This window comes from Sipha flava, unplaced genomic scaffold (genome assembly GCF_003268045.1).
Source record: "Sipha flava isolate LNK unplaced genomic scaffold, YSA_version1 42_pilon_pilon, whole genome shotgun sequence".
In the NCBI taxonomy this organism is placed as follows: domain Eukaryota; kingdom Metazoa; phylum Arthropoda; class Insecta; order Hemiptera; family Aphididae; genus Sipha; species Sipha flava.
In genome coordinates this window covers 540038-563492 of record NW_020273159.1, presented here as the reverse complement: position 1 = coordinate 563492, position 23455 = coordinate 540038, and the positions used below count along the sequence as shown (strand labels likewise).

The following is a 23455-nucleotide window of genomic DNA, read 5'->3' as shown; positions in this document are numbered from 1 at the left end:
AATAAAAGGATGAAAAACAACATTATTATTATGTTTTACCTTATACTTAGGATTTGACCCTGTATTCTTCATCCAAAATAGAACTTCATGTACACTTAAGTTAGTTATGATTACTTCATGAATTTTAATTAATGATAAATGAATTTAAATTTGAACTTCGCCTCCACAACCCCTTTAGAATTCAATTGTATATCAATTATAAACATTATATTCAAATTTTATTTTATTTATTTTTTAATATTGTTTAGTTAGTTAAATATTATTTAAGTAAGTGCTATTGTATATATATATATATATTAAATTAAAGTTTTATTAATTAATTAGTATAAATTTGTATATTATTCATTAATTATGAATTAAATATAACTATAAAACATTATGATAATTGATAAATGAGCATACCCATACATCAGAGTCAGCATTCGTCACTGTCATATTCGTATTTCTCGAACGTTTAAGATTCAATAATCTATTAGTGGACTACTTGTGTCGCTTGTACCTAAGCCGATTGCTTTTTATAAATTTTATTAACGTTTTTCTGATATACAATTTTAAAACATCATTAATGTTTTACTACGCTTTAACACTGATTCTTTCATGTTTAATACGAGTATATCGATTTGTGATTATTCATACAACACGTAAAGTAAATATATGTATATATGAATATATGTGTGTGTGTGTGTATTCCAAACGTGTCGTTTATCTATAAGTTGATCAGTTATTATTAACGTTTTAATTAAAGCATACTACTCGAGAGGACGTAGATAGTGTTTTTTTTTTTTTTTTACTTGTAATTAACTGTACGCATAAAGATATTGATGTGTAGGTATTCGTCTTGAACATAGCGTAAATGCCAACTTTAGTGAAAACACGATAAATCGATAGCTAACTAAATGGATATTAATTATTAATTAACCAATTGGGAGTAGACATAATACGAGTAAGACAAATCCATCTGATTTTCAAGGGAGAAAATTTCGGACCTAATCGTTTAGTATACGGTTGATTAAAAATCTGTGAGTAAGCCAGAATACGAATAAATAAAAGTTTTGGATTCGATTAAATTGCATTACTTAAATAGGTCTTTTCATATGATATAATAAATATTATTAAATGTATTTATTTTATACATGCATAGTTTTTTTTTTTTTTTTATAAAAGTTGAATACTTAACGGTAAATTTAGATTAAGAGAATTTTTAACTTTATTCTTTTTTATTTAAAATAACAAATATAGAATCTATATGTATTACATTTTAATGACCATTTTACATATTTAAGATATATTTAATTTCAATATACGAATAATAAATAAATGTTGTAGTATGGTAGTTAGATTAGGTTAATCCTGTCTGGGCCTTTTAGAGCCAGGCCGACACTGCATTTGTCTCATATTAATATAAATTAGAAAGAATGGGAAAATCGAAACATTTTAGAAACCGAGGCAATGTGTGAAAGCTCGAGTACATTTCACGGTGACATTTATTACTATGTCACTGTTCTCCTAGAAGTCAGATCATATAGGTATAGTGGACAAATAATTATTACAATAATATTCGGTATGCCCTTCTAATATTTAATTCGTAGTGGGTGTGATTTGGGCTGCATACGAACTGAGTCCCAGTACAACCTTTTATGACAAATTGAGTCCCGGGTTGTTTTTGGGGTGTATACTAATTGAGTCCAGTGACATTTTAGGTATAATACTGATTGAGTCCATGTTTTAATACTAACTGAGTCCCGTTAAATTTTTTTAAAAATAAAAACATTTTCCTTTCCATTTTTATAGACTTATAGGACTGTCTGTAACAAAAAATTATACAGGTGTGGTTAAAAATGTTTTTTTTTTTAAATATTTTTTAATATACTCACATATATAATAATGTAGGGGTATAATATAATATGAATAATTTATGTATAATTAAATAAATATAGATAATGATAAAATAACAATTTTTATATTGGTAAAAATCTATGAGAAATGCATTGTACGTATTAAATTCTAGTTATTGTGTTTGATTGCAACAGTATTATCTGACGAAAGTCATAAAAATGATATGAATGATATGTATATATAGGTATATCCGTATGGAGCGGCTGTGCAACATAATTTTAATTATTATTATTATTATTATTATTATTATTTTTATTATTATTCATAATTTTCGCTGTGCCTGGACTCTGGATGGTTATTTCATATTTTACTCAAAATAATCCTCGGACTCAATTCGTATACAATTAGTTTCCTAACCACGGACTCAATTAGTATATGTCTCGTTTGTACCCGGGACTCAATTAGTATATTATTTTTTCCCCGTTCAGGTATAGGGACTCAATTAGTATACAGTGGTGATTTGGGACGGAGACGCCGAATCGCGGCGGTATTTCGATCTTCTCAGCACATTGATCAGGTACAGGAGCGTACCCAGGAATTTTTTATAGGGGGTTTAACATTTTTATTTTATCTGATAATGGAAAATTAAAATACACTACATATATACTATTATTATATTACATATTATATATATTATTATACTATTTATTTACTATTAAATCGTTGAGCATGTAGACATTTCAATAAGGGGGTCTGGACACGAACCCCCCTCACTTGGGTACACCCTTGATCAGGTAGAACAATGATAAGAACGAATAATCAGCATTTTACTGCGTTATTGTCATCGTAATATGTAAACACTAATAACATAGACTTATATTGATTTTTAGTAGTCCAACTTAACTTAACCTAACTACGTATTATAATACTTTAAACGTGAACTTACGTGAAAAGTGATGAATCACAACAAATATATAATATTCGATTGTTTGCACAAGCACTTGACGAAACTGTAGTGGAGTATCGAGTATGCTTGCGATCGATTACCGAACACACAGTGATTTATCAACATTTTTCGAATTTGCAATGGCTTCACGCAATCGACCACAGGTATATTATTTAATTAATATGTGATGCGATTGAGGGGGTGGCCGGTCGTTGCGATGGCGAATTTACATGCAGTCATTATAGCCATCTGCCTTCTGCAGTACATTTCGACAGATGAAAAATGTAAAAAATTACGTTTTCTCAAATTAAAGAAAATTTCTATTAACCCGTAAGAGGATATACATTTTTAATTTTGGAGTAAACTTATAATAATAAATATAATAACAAATAACTAATAATAACAACGTTCGACGTTCCACGAATATTTTGTTGATTGCCGTTTTACAGATCCTTGTCTTGGGATCAAATTCAAACAAACAAATAATATCAGAAACCGATCGTTGCAAAATGAAATTCAAGATCCAGGTTACACATCATACATATTATATGTTAGCGTACTTATTCGAGACATCACAGGTCCGTACAACAAGCGGTTAACATATAAATACGTTCCTGGGCGGTCGTAGACATTTCGAATTCGGGGGTCCCAAGCGCACCGCTCACGCGGGGTACATGCGAGGTTCGACGAAAGTTGTGCGTCACTCAGTACGGGAACTCGTTTTTACATGCGTTCATGGCGTATTATATAATGCTGTAAAAAAAAAAAAAAAACGTTTCAAGACGTTTCGACCATTACTGTTGTTCCGATCACCTCAGAAATCATTTGCGAGTAAAAACACCCATTAACTACCGCGGTAGTGTTTTATTAATTTTTTCGGCGTAAACGTATCGTAATACCGTTCAACGAGTTCGGTGCCTGTACATTACGTCCGCGGCGGTCGGTCGTCATCCTGTCCGTAATCGACAAGAAAATCGTTGTAAATATAATCGTTGTGTTTATATGCGTACAATAAGGTTACCTAACTGCTTATTTTGTACTCATATATAGGCGCACTTGATGTTCAAACACATACTTTAACATCTACGTTAACACATATATTATCGTAACGACATTTTACATTAACCGTCTATTTATAATAGACACTCGACGAAATCGTTTAACCGTGATTAGTGCCATCGTACAATGTTTAGTCGAACAGTACATTATCTGCGTGCAGACGGTGCACACACGTCTATACATATGCGTATATAATACGTTTGTGCAAGTTCTTCCGTGAGCGTAACCCGTTCGACCATCGCGTTTGCAACTATCGCGACGACCTAACCAGTAGTTCACTTGCGCCGCGTTCGATTCCCGGCAAGACCACAGTCTTGGCTTTCATGAATATTTTCGCGTGAGTTACGCCGAGACGAAAAAAAAAAAACCAAAACAATAATGACGTCCATTCATCGCGAAGTAAAACTGCAACGAGAACTGGGCCTGTTCAGCGCGGCCTGTCTAATCGTAAACGTAACTCTAGGTGAGCACAAATCGCCGTGATGCTCGCAGATTATCCAACACCGTTTGCTAAATATCAGCTAATATAAATATACGCTAAAATAACTTTTTTTGTGAAGCGAAATCTAAAATTTTCATCTCAACATCCAAACTTTTCAGGCATCAATTGTGTACGTTACGCTTAATTTAGCTTCGCCAATCCTTTGACCTCTAATCCCCTGGTTTACACCCATCCATTTTCTGAAAAGAAAGCGATCGCTTCACACGATGTATGAGTTCGACGCCATTGATAAATGTACTTGATGTTTCGTTAACCGACTTGCCGCGACTGCTGCAGCGAAATAATGACCAAAAACCCTTTTACACGGACGCTATGGAGTGCATGTGTGGTATAACTGTGTTGTATTTTTCTTTTCGATATCATTGTATCTTGATCCTAAATTATAATGCGCTTTATACGATACTAGATTGACTGCGGACGAATAATATTATGGGATGCAATCGATTATCGTATAAAACGCATTATAATTTAGGATTAAAACTACATTATTTTACATATTTTATGTTATACAATATTTACGTTTAAAATGTATTATCAATGCTATATTAATCGTTAAGTGCGTTGGAAAAATCGGTAACTAAAATACGAATTACCGTATAAAACAATCTACATTAATAGGTTTCACATATTAACCGTAAAACGTGACGTGATAGTAGTGTAAGTCCACCTCGAGAGGACGTAAGACCTAAAAGTGTACCTTGGATTTTTACGGTTTTTGGCTTGAAAAACTATAATGCGTGGGACATAACTATTCGGTGTACATTTATAGTAACGACTCTTTTTTGTTTTAAAGAAAAGAGTATGCAGTAAATGTTTTTTCAAAGTTTTTCAAAAGCGTTTTTATTTTTTCTATAACTTGTTTCAGTAATTATTTAATAATTTTTTAACAAAAATCTTAAAACTGTACAAATGTTAACACATATAACTTTGAATGAATTTTTGCTTGTGATAAAATAAAAATGCTACATCCCTAGTTATTTTAAACGTTTCAAGAGAAAATTTGGAACTTCTCTACTATGAATTTGCACTGAATGGTTTTGTCACTAGTACGACATACTTTTACGCATAAATTACCGCTGTACCACGTTCTTTTAAATCGAATCTTTCAGAGCCATTTTTTAATCACGTGACTCGACATTTCTGATCTTTGTTCCAATTTCTTAGTCATAAATTTTTATATGTTTTGGTTTATTTATAATAACCGATGACGATTTGCTGGACGCTGGGAACGAATGTTATTCCGTTCGAAAAAATTAATACTACATTTTTATATCAAGTAAATAATATACATATAGTATTATATCGGAAATAATTGTAAATTCCGTAGTTTCAATTAAACATATATGTTTAGCCTATAGGCTTTAATTAAAATACCATGTGGACGTAAGCGGTCGTCGTCAGTTTTACTTGATGTTTTAGCCGTAACAAAATAATATACGTTTACTATTGATGTATTAATTATGTATTTTTCTTGTGCATAGGATCGGGAATTTTCGTATCGGCTGGCAGTGCGTTGCACAATACAGGATCAGTGGGCATGTGCCTCATCGTATGGGCGGCTTGTGGTTTGCTGTCCCTACTGGGTAACGAAACGATAATATTTTAATTTGAATGCAAGGTAAACGGGCGGGAGACGAATGGAGCGAGTCGAGAGAGGGTGGTTATAAAAAAATAAGACTGTGAAATTAAAGATCCGGAATAAGGTCGATCCCGGGGACTTTGGTTCAGGATCGGGTAAAACTGGTGGAAGAGGAGGGAGTGGTGTGTTTTTGTTTTTTCTTATAAAAAGATCCATGTCACAGGAGCCCTGTCTTATGCCGAACTGGGCGCACTGATCAACAAGTCTGGAGGTCAGTTCAGCTACTATCAGGAGGCGTTCGCGGACTTGCACTCGTTCTGGGGCGCGCTGCCTAGTTTCATTTACTCGTTCGTGACGATCATGTACATCCGTCCGGCCATGGTGTCCGTCATCGTGCTCACATTTGCCGAGTACTCGATCCGGCCGTTCAGTTTGTGGATGTCAGTGACGCCGAAAACGGAATACATACTGACCACGGTGGTCAGTGTTCTAGCGCTGTGTAGGGATATTAATTCAATCATAATAATCCGTTTTTCGTTTCTCTATGTTTTTTTCACTCCCGACCCCGCTAATATTATCGCGAGCACAACTCTATTACGATTCGATTTCGTGTGTTAAAGGTATCTTGACTTTCATCAACTACACCAGCATGAAATGTTTCGTCAAAATCCAAAACGTGTTCACCGTGTGCAAAGTCACCGTCTGTTTCGTCATAATCGTCGGTGGACTGTACCAGCTCTATCTGGGTAAGTTTATTACGATGTACAATCATTGGACCTACACGGCCGTCGGACGTACATGCGGTTTTTGTGCGCATATTGTTTTACTGCGATAGATAAACTATACACAGCGTCCGCGAATTAGTGTAAATGCTGTAGCCTGTACACATGTGTTAAGATACAATGAGCTGCAGGTGTATTAGATAACATGTGCATTCATATATTAGATTATAAATGTGTTATGCGCCTAAAGACGGATGATTAATAATTAACGCGACACGTTTATTTTATGTAAAATACATTTGAATTATTAAACGAAGCGTTTTAAAATAAACGTAGTATGAATCAATAAGTTAAAAAGATAATAAAGTAAATCAGATTTTTCCAATACGATTTCGATAAAAAAGTGGTGTTTACAGTAACTACGCGTTATCAAAATAATGACTGCAGTTACACGTTATGTAACTTTTTATGACGGCAATAATTATTATTCGTAAATGTTTATACTTCATATGTATATATATTTATTGATCTAACTCAATGATAACATAATGTTCCATAATTATGTGTTAAAAGGAATGATTGATGGTTAATTTTTTTTTTAATGGTCCGCCAGCAAATGTTGATTGAAAGCGGGTTTTTCGTAATAAAACTCCTTAAACGTTCCCAAACATTTTGAGATATGAAAATATATATAATTGTATATATATAAAAATATAATTGTATTTTCAATCATGGAAATTCGGGATAAAATTATAATGCCGTATTCGATCGTCGCGGTTATAATAATAATATTAAAACGCATACGAAACCGGGCTCTATACGCGACGTATCGCACAACACTAAATAATCAATGACATATTTAACATATTATAGGAAAAACTGAGAACTTGATGACCGGATTCGAAGGCACTAATCTATCAATGAACAGTTTGTCGATGGCTTTTTACAGCGGACTCTTCGCATACGACGGGTGGTAAGTGGCTTTCGATGGGATACGTGTTTATTTTTACGTCGACGTTACTTTTTGATATAATACTCTAATAGTTTAGTATGATGTTTTATACTTTCCGCCGTCGTTCGACGATAATATTCGCGTTGTAACGATGCAAACGTGGGCGTACTGTTTCAGGGCGGCTTCGACCATGGTGTCCGAGGAAATAAAAAATCCACAAATGTACGTATGCAGCATCTCTGCCATGTCATAATCATCTATTAGTATCGGGTTCTCGTGTCTTAATAACGATAACAATACACCGTTGTGTTACAGAAACATTCTGCTGAGCATCCTCCTAGCGGTGCCTTTCGTCACCGTCATCTACGTAATGATGAACGTATCGTACCTGACCGTGCTGTCGGTCCCGGAAATGATTGCCGTTCCGGCCGTGGCGATTGTGAGTGTACACCGCGAGAGGGTTCGGAAAACCGCGTTTTCCCCGTATTTATGTACATATCAATATAAAAATATAATATATATATATATCCATATATATTTTATATATTTTTTTTTATATTTATTTATATATTTTTCAATATATACGTATTAAGCTACCTGTAGTGATCGCCGTGCAGGACACTTTGAACGCTGTTACGATTATTATTTAAAACGACGCAGTACGTAGTCGTCAGTCTTGTTGTTTAGAAAGATAGGCATAAAACAATTATCACTTTGACTCTTATTAAATAAAGTAAAACAATTTATTAGTTTTAATCACAAAAAAAAAAAAATCATAAAGCACTTACTGCCGTAAGCTTGTTATGCCGTTGACTAGTGCTATCTTCTAAAAAATGGTAAACGGTCTACCCGTATTTATGCGGGTTCTGGCAATGACGTATTGTGGCATGATATCCTATATTCTAATAATTAGTAAAATTATTTTACTCTCCAATATTGCTAGATTCGCATATTGTGTTAATAGGTTGAACAACTTGTCGTTTTCACCTTTGATCTACATTTCTTGTTATTTAGGCTTTACGAAAATTGCATATCAATACCTACATTACCTGTTATAAATTATATTATGTGTATAATTTATTATTCCATATTGTATTGCTAATACGTTATAAGTAAATAATTATACTACTCTTTTGAATTCACTACATACCGTAATCGTGTACTGTCTGTTGTGGTTGCTAATAATTGTTTAACCTCTAGGAATTCGCGACTCGAGCACTCGGAAGCTTCACTTTCGTCATTCCACTCGGCGTGGCCATAGCGACGTTCGGTTGTGCGCTGAGCACCCAATTCGAGACGTCCAGGTAGGTTACCTGGAGTTTTTTATATTTTTATTCTGAACATCACGAAACGCTACTGACGTGTTTCCATTGTTGTTGATTAGGCTGTGCTACGCTGCGAGCAGAGAAGGTCAAATGTTGGAAGTATTTTCTTACGTGAGCGTCGAACGGTTAACACCTGCACCCGCGGTCGTCTTACAGGTTAGTGTCTATGAATATAATCTTGTATTATTGTTCGATTTATTGTGTGTTCAATTACAATATTTTGGGTTAATATTATTATCATTAAAAAAAAAAAAAAAAAAAAAAAAAAACGACAAAATAGTAAGAACTATTTAACAAAATATTTAAAACCGCTGAAAGTCAGGTAGCTAACTTGGGAATCTTTTTTATTTTTTTTATTTTAATAAGAAAAATACAATCTATACAAAGAGCATAATAAATATATGTGATGTAAGTAATAATATAAAACAGGTTAATGCGGGAATAAACAATCACCCATGAATGACCCTTAACTTGACCATAGATTAAAAATATTTTTATCTACGACTTGATTGAGAATGAGGATTGAAATTAGAACAGTAAGAAGAAAAAACACATGCATAGGCTTTTAGAGCAGAAGGTTAGTCTACACCATTTCCTTCTTAGTCAACGTTGAGGATTTTTGTGTAGTGTCGGGGTATTTAAATTTCGGATGAGTGGGTTTTCATGATCAACTAGGTGTGAAAATAATCATTTGTAAAAAACTACCGATTTTTCTCCGACTGTTTTTATAAGTATGTCATTGTGTAATAATAATATTAATATTTTCCTCTTATCCCTCGCGCGCAGGGCCTGTTCACACTGATCTGTTTGCTGTGCGGAAACGTCGAGACTCTCATAGACTTCACCAGCTTTTTGATTTGGATATTCTACGGCATCACTATGGTGGCATTGTTAGTGTTGCGTCACACTAAGAAAGACGTTAAACGCACATTCAAAGTGAGCGCTTTGCGAAATCACTGTATTAAAATATTATATTGGTGTTGTTAACCGAATCGATTCCGTCGAACCGTTTTCTATTATTTTGTTGACGTTAGACTTGATTAAAGACTAAGTGAAGGGGCCGGTAAATGTGCCATTAGTCACAACACCCCCGGGAAAATTTACCTTTTTCCACCGGTGAGCACTCATTTTCAATAACCAGAAATATCAAACTGGCATGAAAACAAAAAATATAATCTGTTCGTCTACATTAATTTTCGATTTTCCGTAAAATGATCCGTCACACGTTTTTTTACTCGTTCGCATCTAAATTTTGAATATCAGTCGCAATGAAAAATTTTCTTTATAACGGTTCTGTACGACAACGTATGTAGGTTGTTTTATGTTATTCACAAACAATTATTATAGAAATTCATATTTTCTTTTCATCAATAATATTTAAACGGGTAAACAAAAATCGATAGCAGATAAATAAAAATTTTGTTAATTTAAAAAAAAAATAATAATAAAAATCCAGGCGAAAAAGAGTGTTCATTTCATTCGGTCCGAACATAACTGATACTTATAATTTACTTTCGCGAGGCACTCGTGTTACTCTGATCTCACTACCGTTGATCCTTAAGATGAATGGAGCAGGATTTTCAGCTGTAAAACGCGTGTTTTCCGGTCAGAAATAATTGGACCATCATACTATATGTGCCCCGTTTAAACAGGTACCGATCGTTATTCCAATATTCGTGCTCATCGTGTCCGTAGTGCTGTTCCTGACGCCGATAATCCAAGATCCTAAACCGCAGTTTCTCATAGCGTTGGCGTTGATCGTGTCGGCGTTCGTATTGTACGTCCCGTTCGTGTACCAAAAGAAGAGGTTGTCCGTAGTCGGTACGTATATTAACAATAACTGATCAAATTAATACGTTATAACTTCATACTTACCGAAAAACGTAGTTGAATATTATGCAACTGATCCGGTCATTATTCAAAAAGTACTAAAGTTGAAAAGAATATAATCTAAATATAATAATAATATTCAATTCTTGATTTGACCGGTTAAATCGTCTGCTGATCAGTTCCAAAACTAAGTCATTGAATTTCGGATTAATTCGTATCCAAAATTCCAAAATATTATGTAAGTTAGTCGGACTTGCACCTTTTGATTATTATGTACATTCGCTACCCAGGACGTATATATATCGGTTACAATGCAATAAGTATATCTTCGGAATAAACGATCATTGTTTTTAAACGTAAATCTAACCAATACCTTATTGGTAATTAGTTACATATAAACTTATAATACGTTTTTCCCATACACGTGTATTTATCTAGCGCCATTTCCGATCAAACCTATACGTCCTTGAATATCGAACTACAGCTAACACGGTTTCGTAAAAATCTAAACAGTACCTATATTAATTGTTTCGGATTTTAAGAAATCTGAAGCTTACGTCCCAAGTTAAACCGGCAAACGAAAAACGAAAATACCGTTTAAACAATTATTTATCGACCGCCAAACGGTTTGGAACAACTACAATTGTGATTTATAAATATCTCTAACCACGACGTTCAAATCTAATGCCGAAGAATTCGTAAACCTAGAAAATAATAAATACATTAAAACCAATCGCATCCAAATTTATTCGAAACAACGATGACCGGTTCAATGTATCATAATACTCTACAGCGAACTAGTGTGGGACGAATATTTGTCAGTCAGTTCACCCGTTGTTCACATATTATTGTACTTGGTCCGCAGACACATTCACCGGATTCATCATAAGACTGATGGATGTCTTGCCGCCGGAGGAAGACAAACCGGCCAAAGATACGTGCGAAAAACAGCGTTATTAGTCTTCCGAATCACTTACTCTTACACTGCGACCCTTTCGACTTATCGCTGTCTGTGATTTTTCGTCGCCTAAATTTGCAACCGTTTCAACGAGTGCATAATAGCTTTGTGTTGCGGTCGGTTTAAAACTGATCGCACTCGACATGGGACAATCTCCATAGACGCAATCACAGAGTGGAGAGTGGGTTAGTACCAAAGGACTCCAAAACCGTGACCCTTGATTCTTGCACGTTTTTACCTTTGAAATGATATTCATTGGCTCAGTCATAATGCTAAATCGATAAAAACATATTTTACGCTCAATTTGAAGAGCAGTAAGTATTAAAAAAGTATAAATACATTTAAAACGTTCCAAGCGGTTTCATCGAGTTTAAATATACTTTTGATTACCTCACAAATTGTCCCAAATGTTGAGATCTTCGAAATTGTAAGTTCAATCGCCCAACCTCCACCCCACCATCCTCCGATGGGTTGCTCATCACTTTATTTGCATAACATTTTATTTGTTAAGGTATACGTACTATATCTGTAATAATTGTATATATTTTAATAAATTATGAATATATTGTACTAAGCCGCAATTTGTTGTTGTTCTTCTTCTCCTTCGCCTTTTTCCTAATTATTTGGAGTCGTTTACCCTTGTCCTAAACTTCTACTCGTCCCGATTTTATGTATCTCCAACGCATACACCAAGAGCCCTCATATCATTCTCAATGGTATCCAACAATCTCATTTTTGGTCTTCCTCTTCCTCTTTTCCCTTCAACATTAATTTTCAAAACCATTTGTTTCCTCTCGTTTCATCACATGCTCAAATCATCTCATGGAGATCATGAGATTCATCATAAATTCAAGATAAGGGGGTGCCACTTAAATTATACGTCCGATAAATAGGAGAGACATATATTGTGAATATCATGGTATTACACTTAGTAGTACTGAGGGACAGGCCAACTAACGTTAGCCTTTCTATAAGAATATTTAAGTCTTCTTTCAATTTACGTATTACAACCACAGGAAAAATTGATATTCAGAAATATTTTTATATCGTATTTTATATCGTATTTTTATATCATACGAACCTTAAAATACCTAAACACACAAATATTTATGAACAAAAAAAATAATACTGATGATAGGTGACCACCCTTTAGCACTCCAGTTGGGGTAGGCAACGAAGAGTATTTAATTCCAACTATTTAAACGCATTTAAATCCATCAGTTAAATAGGAATTGAACCAAGATAAAAACTATTCACTAAAACCACTGTTAACATTAAACCAATATTGTGCCATAGTGTTATTTTTTATTACGTCACTCGGCATACATGAATTTCTACTGGTTGAGATTCACTGCAATCGAAAAGTTATTTACATTGCGCTGCGGTTAGGTTAGTCGTTCGTTCGACACGTGACAACACGTGCTCGTCCTATCTATGAAAATCGTATAGCGGATTTCATTACATTCGGTTGTGATCGAGTAGACGATTTCGAGGCGAATTCAGTCAAGTACATACGCGCTGAGTACAAAGATAAACATATCGAACGCGGCTCTGCATGGCGAGGAATGTGTACAAGTCTTAAATGAAATCGACGACGGGTAAACTGTTGTTGTTGTTTTTGTACGTGCCAGCACTAAAAACGATTTTACTATCAATATTTAAATATTATGATACAGGATAATGAAGCAAACGAGCTTATGTAGCGTTTTGTAATTATATTTAATGCTACCAGAACTTTGGAAGGGCAACGGCGGTCCGAGAGACGTACTGATTTTTTATTCGTTTTTTTTTTTATTGGTGATGGTTTTACGGGTGGGGGAGATCAATGGAGTCTGGAACCCCTCCCAGGTCACACAGTAATCTCTCCTGATTTTTAAAAGTACGAGTAGTAAATTCTCCCGATGGTAAACTCTCCCGGGTTAATACTATGTTTACCTGAAGGAAATGTCTAAACTCTTTGGGGTCAACATTATGTTTACCTGAAGGAAATAAAAATAAATTATATGTAGGTACCTACTTATGGTTTATTATTTGCAACTAACTCACAATATTTTTCTTTTACCTGACAAAATTAATATTTATCTCAAAGGAAAACCTTGAGTATAGAACGACGAGTATAGTAAGACGAGTATAAAATAATAATTTAAATCAATTAAATAATAATCGTAAAAATAATCAGTTTCTAATTTCACTGTATGTAGACACTTAAAGCACACGTACATAAATATCATCAAAAAATATGAAAATTTATATTTATTTTATGAAAATATAAACAATACTAAGTCAATGCATAATGAAGCTTGTATAAAAATTTCAAATCTCATAATCAAATATTATAAATTGTGTGATATAAAAAATGAAAAAGATCCGTTAATTCAAATTTTCAGAGATCAAAAATTATCCAATAATTTACATATTAAATATATTTCAGTGTCTCAATTTTTTTTAATTCGAATACTAAATCATTAGATCAAATTTTAATTATAATTAATACTGTTTTTATAATATAGTATATGATATATTATTAAAATATTACTTATAATACATAAATATATCGAATTATGCATATCAAGATTTCTTTTAAAATCATCAACAAAAATATCTACTTCCATTGCAGTGGATGGAAAGTACCAGTTTCTAAAACACAGGTGTTCTTTAGATTCCTTGTTATTTTATATGCTCATTGAAATATACATTAATACTTATTTCTTACACCAATAAACAATATTTTTCGTGTTTCAGCTTCAACAATACAGCCCTAAATCGTTGCCAATGTCTTCATTGTAAGTGATTCACTTTTATTTTTTGTATTTCTCTACTCAATTGTTGGATGTGCTTCTTTTTTATTTTGCCGCGTACATTTAAGGTATCTAAGATCGATAGTGGATATATTATACACGGGTATAAACGATTTATGCAAACACCAATCAAACTTTGTATTCATGAACCGCTCATTTACACTTGCACTACACTCACTAGCACTGTTGAAAAATTCAATTTTTGAAGTCTTAACTAATTGTATTTATATTATCATTTCCGTTCCATATTGCATTATACTTTTATACTTATGTAGTTCAAACGTTTTGTGCAACAATCAGAGCATTATTCGCTGTTATAATAACCAGTAATTACTGACGGCCAGCTTTTGTGTAGCTGTTACTCGCATAATAAGAACACGGTTTTGCATCAATCGACATGGTATTGTTTAGTTTTTTTTTTTTTTTTTGTAACCCAACGGCACTGATACGCAGATTCCGGCGTAATTCTGTGGCACGCGCACGGTAACAGATCGTTAAGTCTACAAACGAAACTATCGACGGAAAAGAACAGATATGATTTAATCATAGAAGCTGCGGGAAAACGTTGCCTACCCGAGTTCGGGAGTGTTATTCCTTTCAGTTTACGCGACAACACCGTAGCTGCATCGGGTTATCATCAGTGGGAAACATTAGGCACCGGGTGTAATCCGTCTTTTTTTCCGCGATTTATTTTTTTGACAAGACGATTTCACGATTGTTACGTGAGCTCCCCGAGTGTCTAGGAAAACGCAAAGGAAACTCTATACCACGCAAGGTACGTCTCATATAATAATTATAAATTAATAAATAACTATTAACTATTAATAATAACTTATTATTAACTAATTATTAGTTATGCCATCGTTCGATAACAAATTTTCGGGCGTGCAGTGTGTTCCGCTTTTATGACTATTTATTTATTTATCATATCCACTTTTGTCACTAACCGAGAGGTATGCTAAAAAAAAGGTCACGTTTAAATTTCGGTAGCTCATGCTGATTGTATAAATCGAAAAAAAAGCATAAACTTTTTAAAACAATACATACAATCTTTATTTGAGCCGAACGGATAAACACTTTATAGTATAATAAGGACAAAAAACAGAATATAAAATATACGTCTTTTTGAAAAGTTTAAAATATTCTTTTTTCGACGATTTTTGTTCAGATTAAAAATATCGTCGTAATGCATTATCATTAATTATATATCAATATAATCATAGTAATATATAGTTAATGGTATTATATATACAGAGGATTGATCGCCGAGTTGTTCATTTATATTCAATAAAGATTAATATTTGATCTCTTGACTTTGGGATTACAGAGTTTTCAAAAAATTATGCAGCTAAAAAAATGTTAAAAAAGATTTTTTCATTGTCAGTTATAAGAATAGTCAAATATTTGGTATGGAAAATGTTTAAATACTAATAAGTCGTATGATTTATGCGATACACGTGAACATATGGAAATGAAAACGAAAATGACGTCCACGCAAACCAAAGTAAAGTTGCAACGAGAACTCGGCCTCTTTAGCGCAGTGTGTCTCATTATAAACTCAACTTTGGGTGAGTGATTACATTCGTACGTATTGCATTAAAGTGTTTTGAGTCTTTATAGTTCTAACTACTTGCTGTAAAATAGTTACAGACTTCTCGACTACTTCACATTCTGTATCGCAATAAAACTGTTTTTCTTATCGGTTCTTACAGGATCTGGAATTTTCGTTTCGGCCGGCAGCGCGTTAAAAAATACAGGATCAGTGGGTATGTGTCTCGTCATCTGGGTGGCTTGCGGTCTGTTGTCACTGTTAGGTAACATTATATTTATATATATATTGTTAAGGCATCGAACGAAAAAATGTAATGTAATGCGATACACAAAAAAGAAAAAACCATAGCGATAAAGCATGAAATATAAACTATATATATACTATACTAATGCAATAAGGCCCGTATTTAGGGGGGGGGGGGAACGGTTAGGCATATGTCCGGGGGCGACAAAATATTTTATGTACGTTTCTATGTACGTCGATCGACCACCGTAACGTCGTCCGATTTATTTTAAGATTCGTGAAAAGACTGAGTTGACTACAATTATTTACTATAAGGGTTTTCAAGACGCTCTCCAAAGTATTCCTGAAATTTCTCGGGGGAAGTTGTCGGCTCCAATGCGTCTTAACATTACAGATCACGGTATCGACTTGATGCGCACTAGAAGGGTTAGATTTCTACACGTAGTAGTACGCGAAAACGCTTGTAGACAACTCTTGTTTCTAATTTACAGAAGAAAGAATTTTCAGAGAAAGATATATAAATAGATGAATAGATATTTAAAGAGAGAGAAAAGCCAAGAAAGTGCCTTAAAATCTGTTCACCCGATTTTTCTCAACACTCGTTTTCGCAGGAGCGCTGTCGTTTGCCGAGCTGGGTACGATGGTGCACAAGTCGGGCGGACAGTTCAGCTTCTATCAGTTTGCGTTCGCCGACTTGCACAAGTTCTGGGGACCGTTGCCCAGCTTCATATATTCTTGGGTGAACATCATGTACACTCGTCCGGCCGGCGCGGCCATTATTATACTAACGTTCGCCGAGTACTTTATCCGGCCCGTCAGCTTGTGGTCGTCCATGACGCCGGAAACCGAGTCCACGATGAAGATATTAGTGGGCATACTAGCACTATGTAAGCACGTGACCGTGTAGCGAATTGCAATAGCGGACTAGCCACACACCCGCACCAAACAGGAAATGACCAAGTGTTATTTTGAATTTTTACTGCAACGTTAATACCTAAATATTAAGAATAAATGTACACACATAGGTACCAATTCTTTTAGTCCTAATAATTATTAAAATTCACATAATTGAATTGCATATGAGATTTTATGTCTTATGTTTACAATAATTCCTCTTAGACACTTCTAAATTGTTGTCAATTGTTTTCTCCGATACCATTTTTCGCGTATGAATAATAAAAATTATATCGTTTTTTAAGTAGAAAACTATTTATAGGTGCCATTTCGTAAAAACATCGAATACACTTGCCCTCGCGAGCTCCGGAGTATTTTCCTTTTCGACTTTTACCATTTGATTTGTATTCGTTTAAGGTACCATTACGTTTATCAATTACACCAGCACGAAAGGTTTCATAAAAATTCAAAACGTGTTCACCGTGTGCAAGATCACTGCTTGCCTGTTGGTGATCGTTGGTGGACAATATCAACTCTACATGGGTAAATATATCGCGACCATTGGATAAGGAACAATTTCGGATAGAAAAGAGATACATTTCATAAGAGTTGAATAATATTATTGTTATTATTATTATTATCACATTAAAGATATATTTTTTATCGTTTTCCCGAATAGGAAACAACAAGAACATAACGACAGGGTTCGAAGGCACGACGTTAACGATAAGTACTCTACCGATGGCTTTTTACAGTGGACTTTGGGCATTCGACGGGTGGTGAGTCTTCAGCAACGACAATAATTATAATAATAATTATAATAGTGATTGCTCTACTATGTGATGGTCCAACAGTGAAAATATCTGATAATTTCAGGGCGTCTTCGATCATGGTCATCGAAGAGATAAAAAAACCGCAAATGTATGACTGAACTTCTCACATTTTACAACCTTTCATACACCACACTAAGTTCCGCGTTTTAATATAACAAAGTAACTGTCCTATGTTTACAGAAACATACTGATGAGTATTGTTCTGGCGGTGCCATTGATGACTGCCGTTTATGTTTTGATGAACATATCGTATCTGACCGTGCTGTCAGTCCCGGAAATGATTTCCGCTCCTGCCGTGGCAGTCGTAAGTAGAATAACATTTTGATTACACACATACACAGATCATTTTGAAAATCAACTTATAGGTACTACAAGTAGGTGTATCTTGAAATAATACTTTTACCGTTGAATAATTGTATTATTATAAACATTTTAAAGCATCTAATGTTTATTAACTGAACAAATATTTAATATAAAGAATCTTATTTATTCATACTTTCAATATTAATTAATAAACTAATACGGCAGCGTTTCTCAAATTGTGGGTCGCGAGAAGTTTTTTTAATTATACAGATTGTAAGAAACAAGCATATTCATCATATACGCCTAATTATTAATTATTATATTATTATTATTATTATAAAGTAGTAAATAAGTAATGAAATAGAAAAAATTTGTTTTTTGAAATTATTTTTATTGGTTCTGTAAATGTAAAACTATGGGGTCGCGATAGATTTTTGAAAGAAAATTTGGGTTGCGGTCCTAAAAAGATTGAGAACCACTGGATTATAGGATTTAGAGCTATCCCTACCCCAATTAAATACGTCATACTGAATACCGTCGGTTTTTCGTGTCCACGCACGAATAAAACCCGGTTACCATTTTCAACATCATCATCATACTAAACCTCATTTTCAGGAATTCGGGACTCGGGCATTAGGAGACTTCAGTCCAATCATTCCACTCGGCGTGGCCATATCGACGTTCGGCTGTGCGCTGTGTTTGCAGTTCCAGGCTACCAGGTCGGTTATGTTCAACTTCAATTTTATTAAAAATACTTATATTTAGCAAACAAACGAAGTTTACTCGTATCGATTTATCTCATTCGTTAGGATATGTTTCGCCGCAAGCAGAGAAGGTCAAATGTTGGAGGTATTCTCTTACGTGAGCACCAAAAAACTGACGTTAGCTCCAGCAGTCGTCTTACAAGTGAGAATATTATCCTGCGTCTGAACCGCACGTAGTACCCCAAAAATACGTATTACGGTCTTATAAGGGCAGTTTCAACGGCTATCATATTTAAAATATAAAGAAAAGACTCATATTTTAAATTTATAGCTATGTATTACGTGGTTAACATTAATAGTTTGACTTATAAGAAAAATGGTTAACAAACAGAATAATTATTATGTAGAGCAATGGAATGCGGTATTAAAATCGAAGATAACTTAAACGATTTGAAAATAACATAAATCTAAGAATTTAATATCAGTATATGTCCACGTAGGATATGCTGTAATAAACATTATATACAATATAGAGGTACCTTTTTATTTAACTATTTGATATCTCGGTTACTCGCAGCACTCGGTTGGTCGATCGGACTAGTCAGTGTGAAAATGACGACGCATATACTCAGTGACTTATTTTCAAATTTTTTGTGGAGGAGATTTAAAATTTTTCTAAAAAATATGTAATTTTATATAACTATATTTTATTATAACTATTGTATAATTATATTATTCGATTAATATTATAAATATAAATTAAATATTATTTACAAACACATGACATATATATATAAATTATTGTTCTTTTTTCTCTGTGCCTTAATAACAAGTAATTTATGACTTTTGAACTTTTTTTCTTAGGGGGTTGAGACCCCGGAATCCCTCATAGAATAGGCCACTACATTGATATCCTTGATATCCTTTTCTAGGGTCTGCTAACTTTTGTTTGTTTACTGTGCGGCGACATCGTTACGTTAATCGAGTTCACCATATTCATGGAATGGATCTTCTACGGCATGACCATGGTGGCGTTGTTAATGATGCGTCGCACTAAGAGACACGTCAAACGTACATTCAAAGTAATAATGAAAATATACATAGTTGTATACAAGGGTTTAGCTAACAATTATTTAGAGGGGAGGTACGATATATCTAAGTAATAATTATTACGTATTATTTTACCTACTTAAATTAGATATTTTTTTACTATAACTTATTTTTTTATGAACTAGAATTTTGTTAATGGGAGGGGGTTGATACTCCCAAACCCTTCCTCTTGCCTACGCTACTGATTGTATTGGGACCATTGTATTGAACATTACGAAGTAATGACGGTTATATTGGCGTTTAAATCGATCCTTAATTTCTATATAAAATATTCGATCGCCAAAATAGTAGTAATACGAGTACATATGTACTCATATACATGATGTTGTCATACGTTGAAGCGGACAAGTCCGCTAAGTGAATGAGAATAATTTGAATCAAAGTTAACCATGTATAATAACCCATCAAATCGGTGGAATCGATTTTAAATTAGATTATTATTATCTTTATTTTTATTTTTTTTTTATTAATTATTGTTTATTAAATCACCGTATTATACGTAACGTATAATTACATTCATTTTGAATTTCTATTTCCATCGATTCCATTGGATTTCCATAGTACAGAATATATAAAGATTATAAAGTTTGTTTTTAGAAATCATATACATGTATATATGCATATATTATTTATATGTATCAAAAATATTCCTTTGTACATTATTCATGAATAAATTAAAAAAAAATTAAATAAACCGAAGGTTCGAATAAGTAAAATGAATTTAAGTAACGTAGTAAAATGTCGACTGGTTGACTGACACATATAAAGTTTAAAACAACTTGAACAGACAACTCAATTTAAAAACCATATTATTATAATTAAACTCAACGAATCGACTCGAGTTAAAAAATATCAATTACCTGACCACTGACCAATAATTATTTTAAAGATACGCGAAGGAGAGGCACTTGTTCCCAATAGTGACGGTACATATATAATAGTGTATTTTATAATATGAATAAGGTTATTTATATATCATATTGACTACTTTGCTCGTAATATCTAGCAACGAGGCGAACAGTTTGTATTAAATTATTACGACTAGTAATACTCATCTAACAATATTTTCGCACGCAGGTACCGATCGTCATACCGATCTTCGTACTCTTCATGTCCGTCGTATTGTTTCTGACACCGATAATCGCAGAACCCAAACCTCAGTTCCTCATAGCCCTGGCATTCATTCTCTCCGCGTTCTTCATTTATGTTCCGTTCGTGTACCAAAAGAAGAGATTCTCAGCAGTGGGTACGTATAAAACACAGTCTGACCGTGAAAAAAAATTATTCATTGGTTAATATAATTTCGAAAAAACCGTAAATCTGCTAATATAGAAATATGGGAAGGCTCACAAATAGCTCTTCCGAGGGTATCAAGTCCACTCGCTAGTTACGATTACACTCAACATGTATTATAACAGTGTTGCTCAATTATGATTTTTACTCACTATCGTAACTCAAGTGTTTAATACATTAATTCACGGTTTTGGACTTGTAAAGTTGCATATTTATTTTATATTATGAATTTATCAAAAAATCAATCGATTTTTGGGTCTAAAATTTTATTACATAACAAGTTTTTTTAGGCTAAAACGTATACTGTGTTAGTCTACAGTTAACTTCATTCCATATGTTGAACAATTTAAAGTATTCTTATATAAAAATCGTAATTCACCCCAATTATTTATTTTTATTAGTTTACCAAAAATATTACTAGGGATATTTTAATGATATTTCATTTATTTCTATATAAACCATATTTTTAGTTTCAATTATTTATATTCTTATTAATTTCAATAAATACAGACTAATTTTTTACAAACAAAATAATTTGTAAACATTATCAAGACATGTTGAAAAATGTTGTATGGATAGATTATCATCTTTTTTTATATTTTTTACATAAATTATTTTATTAATAATAAATCCAGATTAGATATTTAATGAAGCTCTTCATTTTTTAAATGTAAAAATAATAAAAACACTTGTTTTGGTATTTTATTAAATGTGCTTATTTTTAACGGTTGTAATTGCTACTGATCTTGATCTCTGATTGTTATATATCATTATATAAATTAGCCAACGCACTTGGTCTTTAGATCATTTTACCAAATCCATCCAGACCCTAATGGGAGTGATGCCGCAGGAGAAGGATAACGATCCCGACATAGAGATGTGTGGCGAACAGCAGTGTCGCACATAACAGCTCAAGTTGGTTTCATCATCACTACCCTTACACGCGAGTCACCGAAACATCACCATCAAGATAGATAATATTAGACTCGGGGTGCGAAATAATGCAGTGGCGTCATTTGGACCGCGCATGATATACATTTGCGTATTTAAAATCCATTATTGTAGTAATTTGGCCACTTTATAAATTGATTGGCCTGAATAATTTTAGATAGCAGTTTGCGGTCAATATATTTCATTTTTTAATTAATATATTTTGTTTTTCTTCTTATTCAAAAACAAAAACATGAGACATTACGTTACAAAATTATCAAAATATTCCTTATTGTGATTATTCATAAATCGTTATCATGCAACATGTGTATAATTACGATAATTTTATTTTATTATCTATCAGCTTTTATTAACCATCAGCTGCTAGCCTATTAACATTAATTCATAGTTCATAATGATAATCTATTATTGATAGTTGAAAATATTAAAACATTACCTAAATAATATTTTATGTGTTGATATTTTATCTGTAAATAAGTTTGCAAGCATGAAGATGCGTCGGTATCCTCTTAAATATTAACAAAAAATATAACTATACAACTGTAACTATACCTAATAAACGTTTTATTACAATATTTATTATCTATATCACCTCTGGCTTTACTGCTTTTCTTAGTTCAATGATTTAGTAAATACCATTACTATTATATTGTCATTAATAAATGGTAAAAATATTATTATTTTATTTTTGTTGTGTTGAAAATTCTAGATAGACTTAATGGCTTGTTCTATACGCCATGCTTATTAAAAAAAAAAAAAAAAAAAATTGAAATGACGCCACTGAAATAATGTAACATCAGCAGCAATACAACGTAGTTACTGGTTCAGTTTTTCACAGTTTGTTTGATTTGATGCTGTACCTCTTGTACTTTTTTCAGGCAGGCGATCCGAACAATCAATAGACCAGGGTTTCTAGATAAGCTTATGTATTGCATTAGTAATAATTATTTTGCAATTAATTTAAATTAACCACGGTCGCATCACGGCTTTCATGTCTATTTCAATATTGTTGTAGTTATTTAAATAGAATTAAAATTAAAATCAATTCCTTGTAGTATTTAACTG

The 23455-nt window shown here is 33.2% G+C and overlaps 2 protein-coding genes across 5 annotated transcripts; both read left to right on the top strand.

The window, feature by feature from the left end:
- The first annotated feature begins 4000 nt into the window (after positions 1-4000).
- LOC112689158 (b(0,+)-type amino acid transporter 1-like) lies at positions 4001-12225 on the top strand. 2 transcript variants are annotated; one of them, XM_025562712.1, is made up of 12 exons: positions 4001-4304; positions 5825-5926; positions 6146-6421; positions 6543-6668; positions 7518-7617; positions 7774-7818; positions 7912-8035; positions 8797-8900; positions 8981-9077; positions 9708-9857; positions 10574-10742; positions 11617-12225. In XM_025562712.1, the coding sequence occupies exons 1-12, from the start codon at positions 4220-4222 to the stop codon at positions 11709-11711; spliced, it is 1473 nt and encodes a 490-aa protein (XP_025418497.1). In that variant the 5' UTR covers positions 4001-4219; the 3' UTR covers positions 11712-12225. The 2 variants fall into 2 exon arrangements, with proteins under 2 accessions (XP_025418497.1, XP_025418496.1); XM_025562711.1 differs by lacking the exon at positions 4001-4304 and adding an exon at positions 4417-4671.
- A 2730-nt stretch (positions 12226-14955) lies between these two features.
- LOC112689222 (b(0,+)-type amino acid transporter 1-like) lies at positions 14956-22588 on the top strand. Of its 3 annotated transcripts, XM_025562814.1 has the most exons (13): positions 14956-15282; positions 15835-16075; positions 16220-16321; positions 16914-17189; positions 17614-17739; positions 17876-17975; positions 18073-18117; positions 18210-18333; positions 18948-19051; positions 19142-19238; positions 19969-20118; positions 21224-21392; positions 22243-22588. In XM_025562814.1, the coding sequence occupies exons 2-13, from the start codon at positions 15973-15975 to the stop codon at positions 22344-22346; spliced, it is 1500 nt and encodes a 499-aa protein (XP_025418599.1). In that variant the 5' UTR covers positions 14956-15282; positions 15835-15972; the 3' UTR covers positions 22347-22588. The 3 variants fall into 3 exon arrangements, with proteins under 3 accessions (XP_025418599.1, XP_025418600.1, XP_025418601.1); XM_025562815.1 differs by lacking the exon at positions 19969-20118; XM_025562816.1 differs by lacking the exons at positions 15835-16075; positions 16220-16321.
- Positions 22589-23455: the final 867 nt, after the last annotated feature.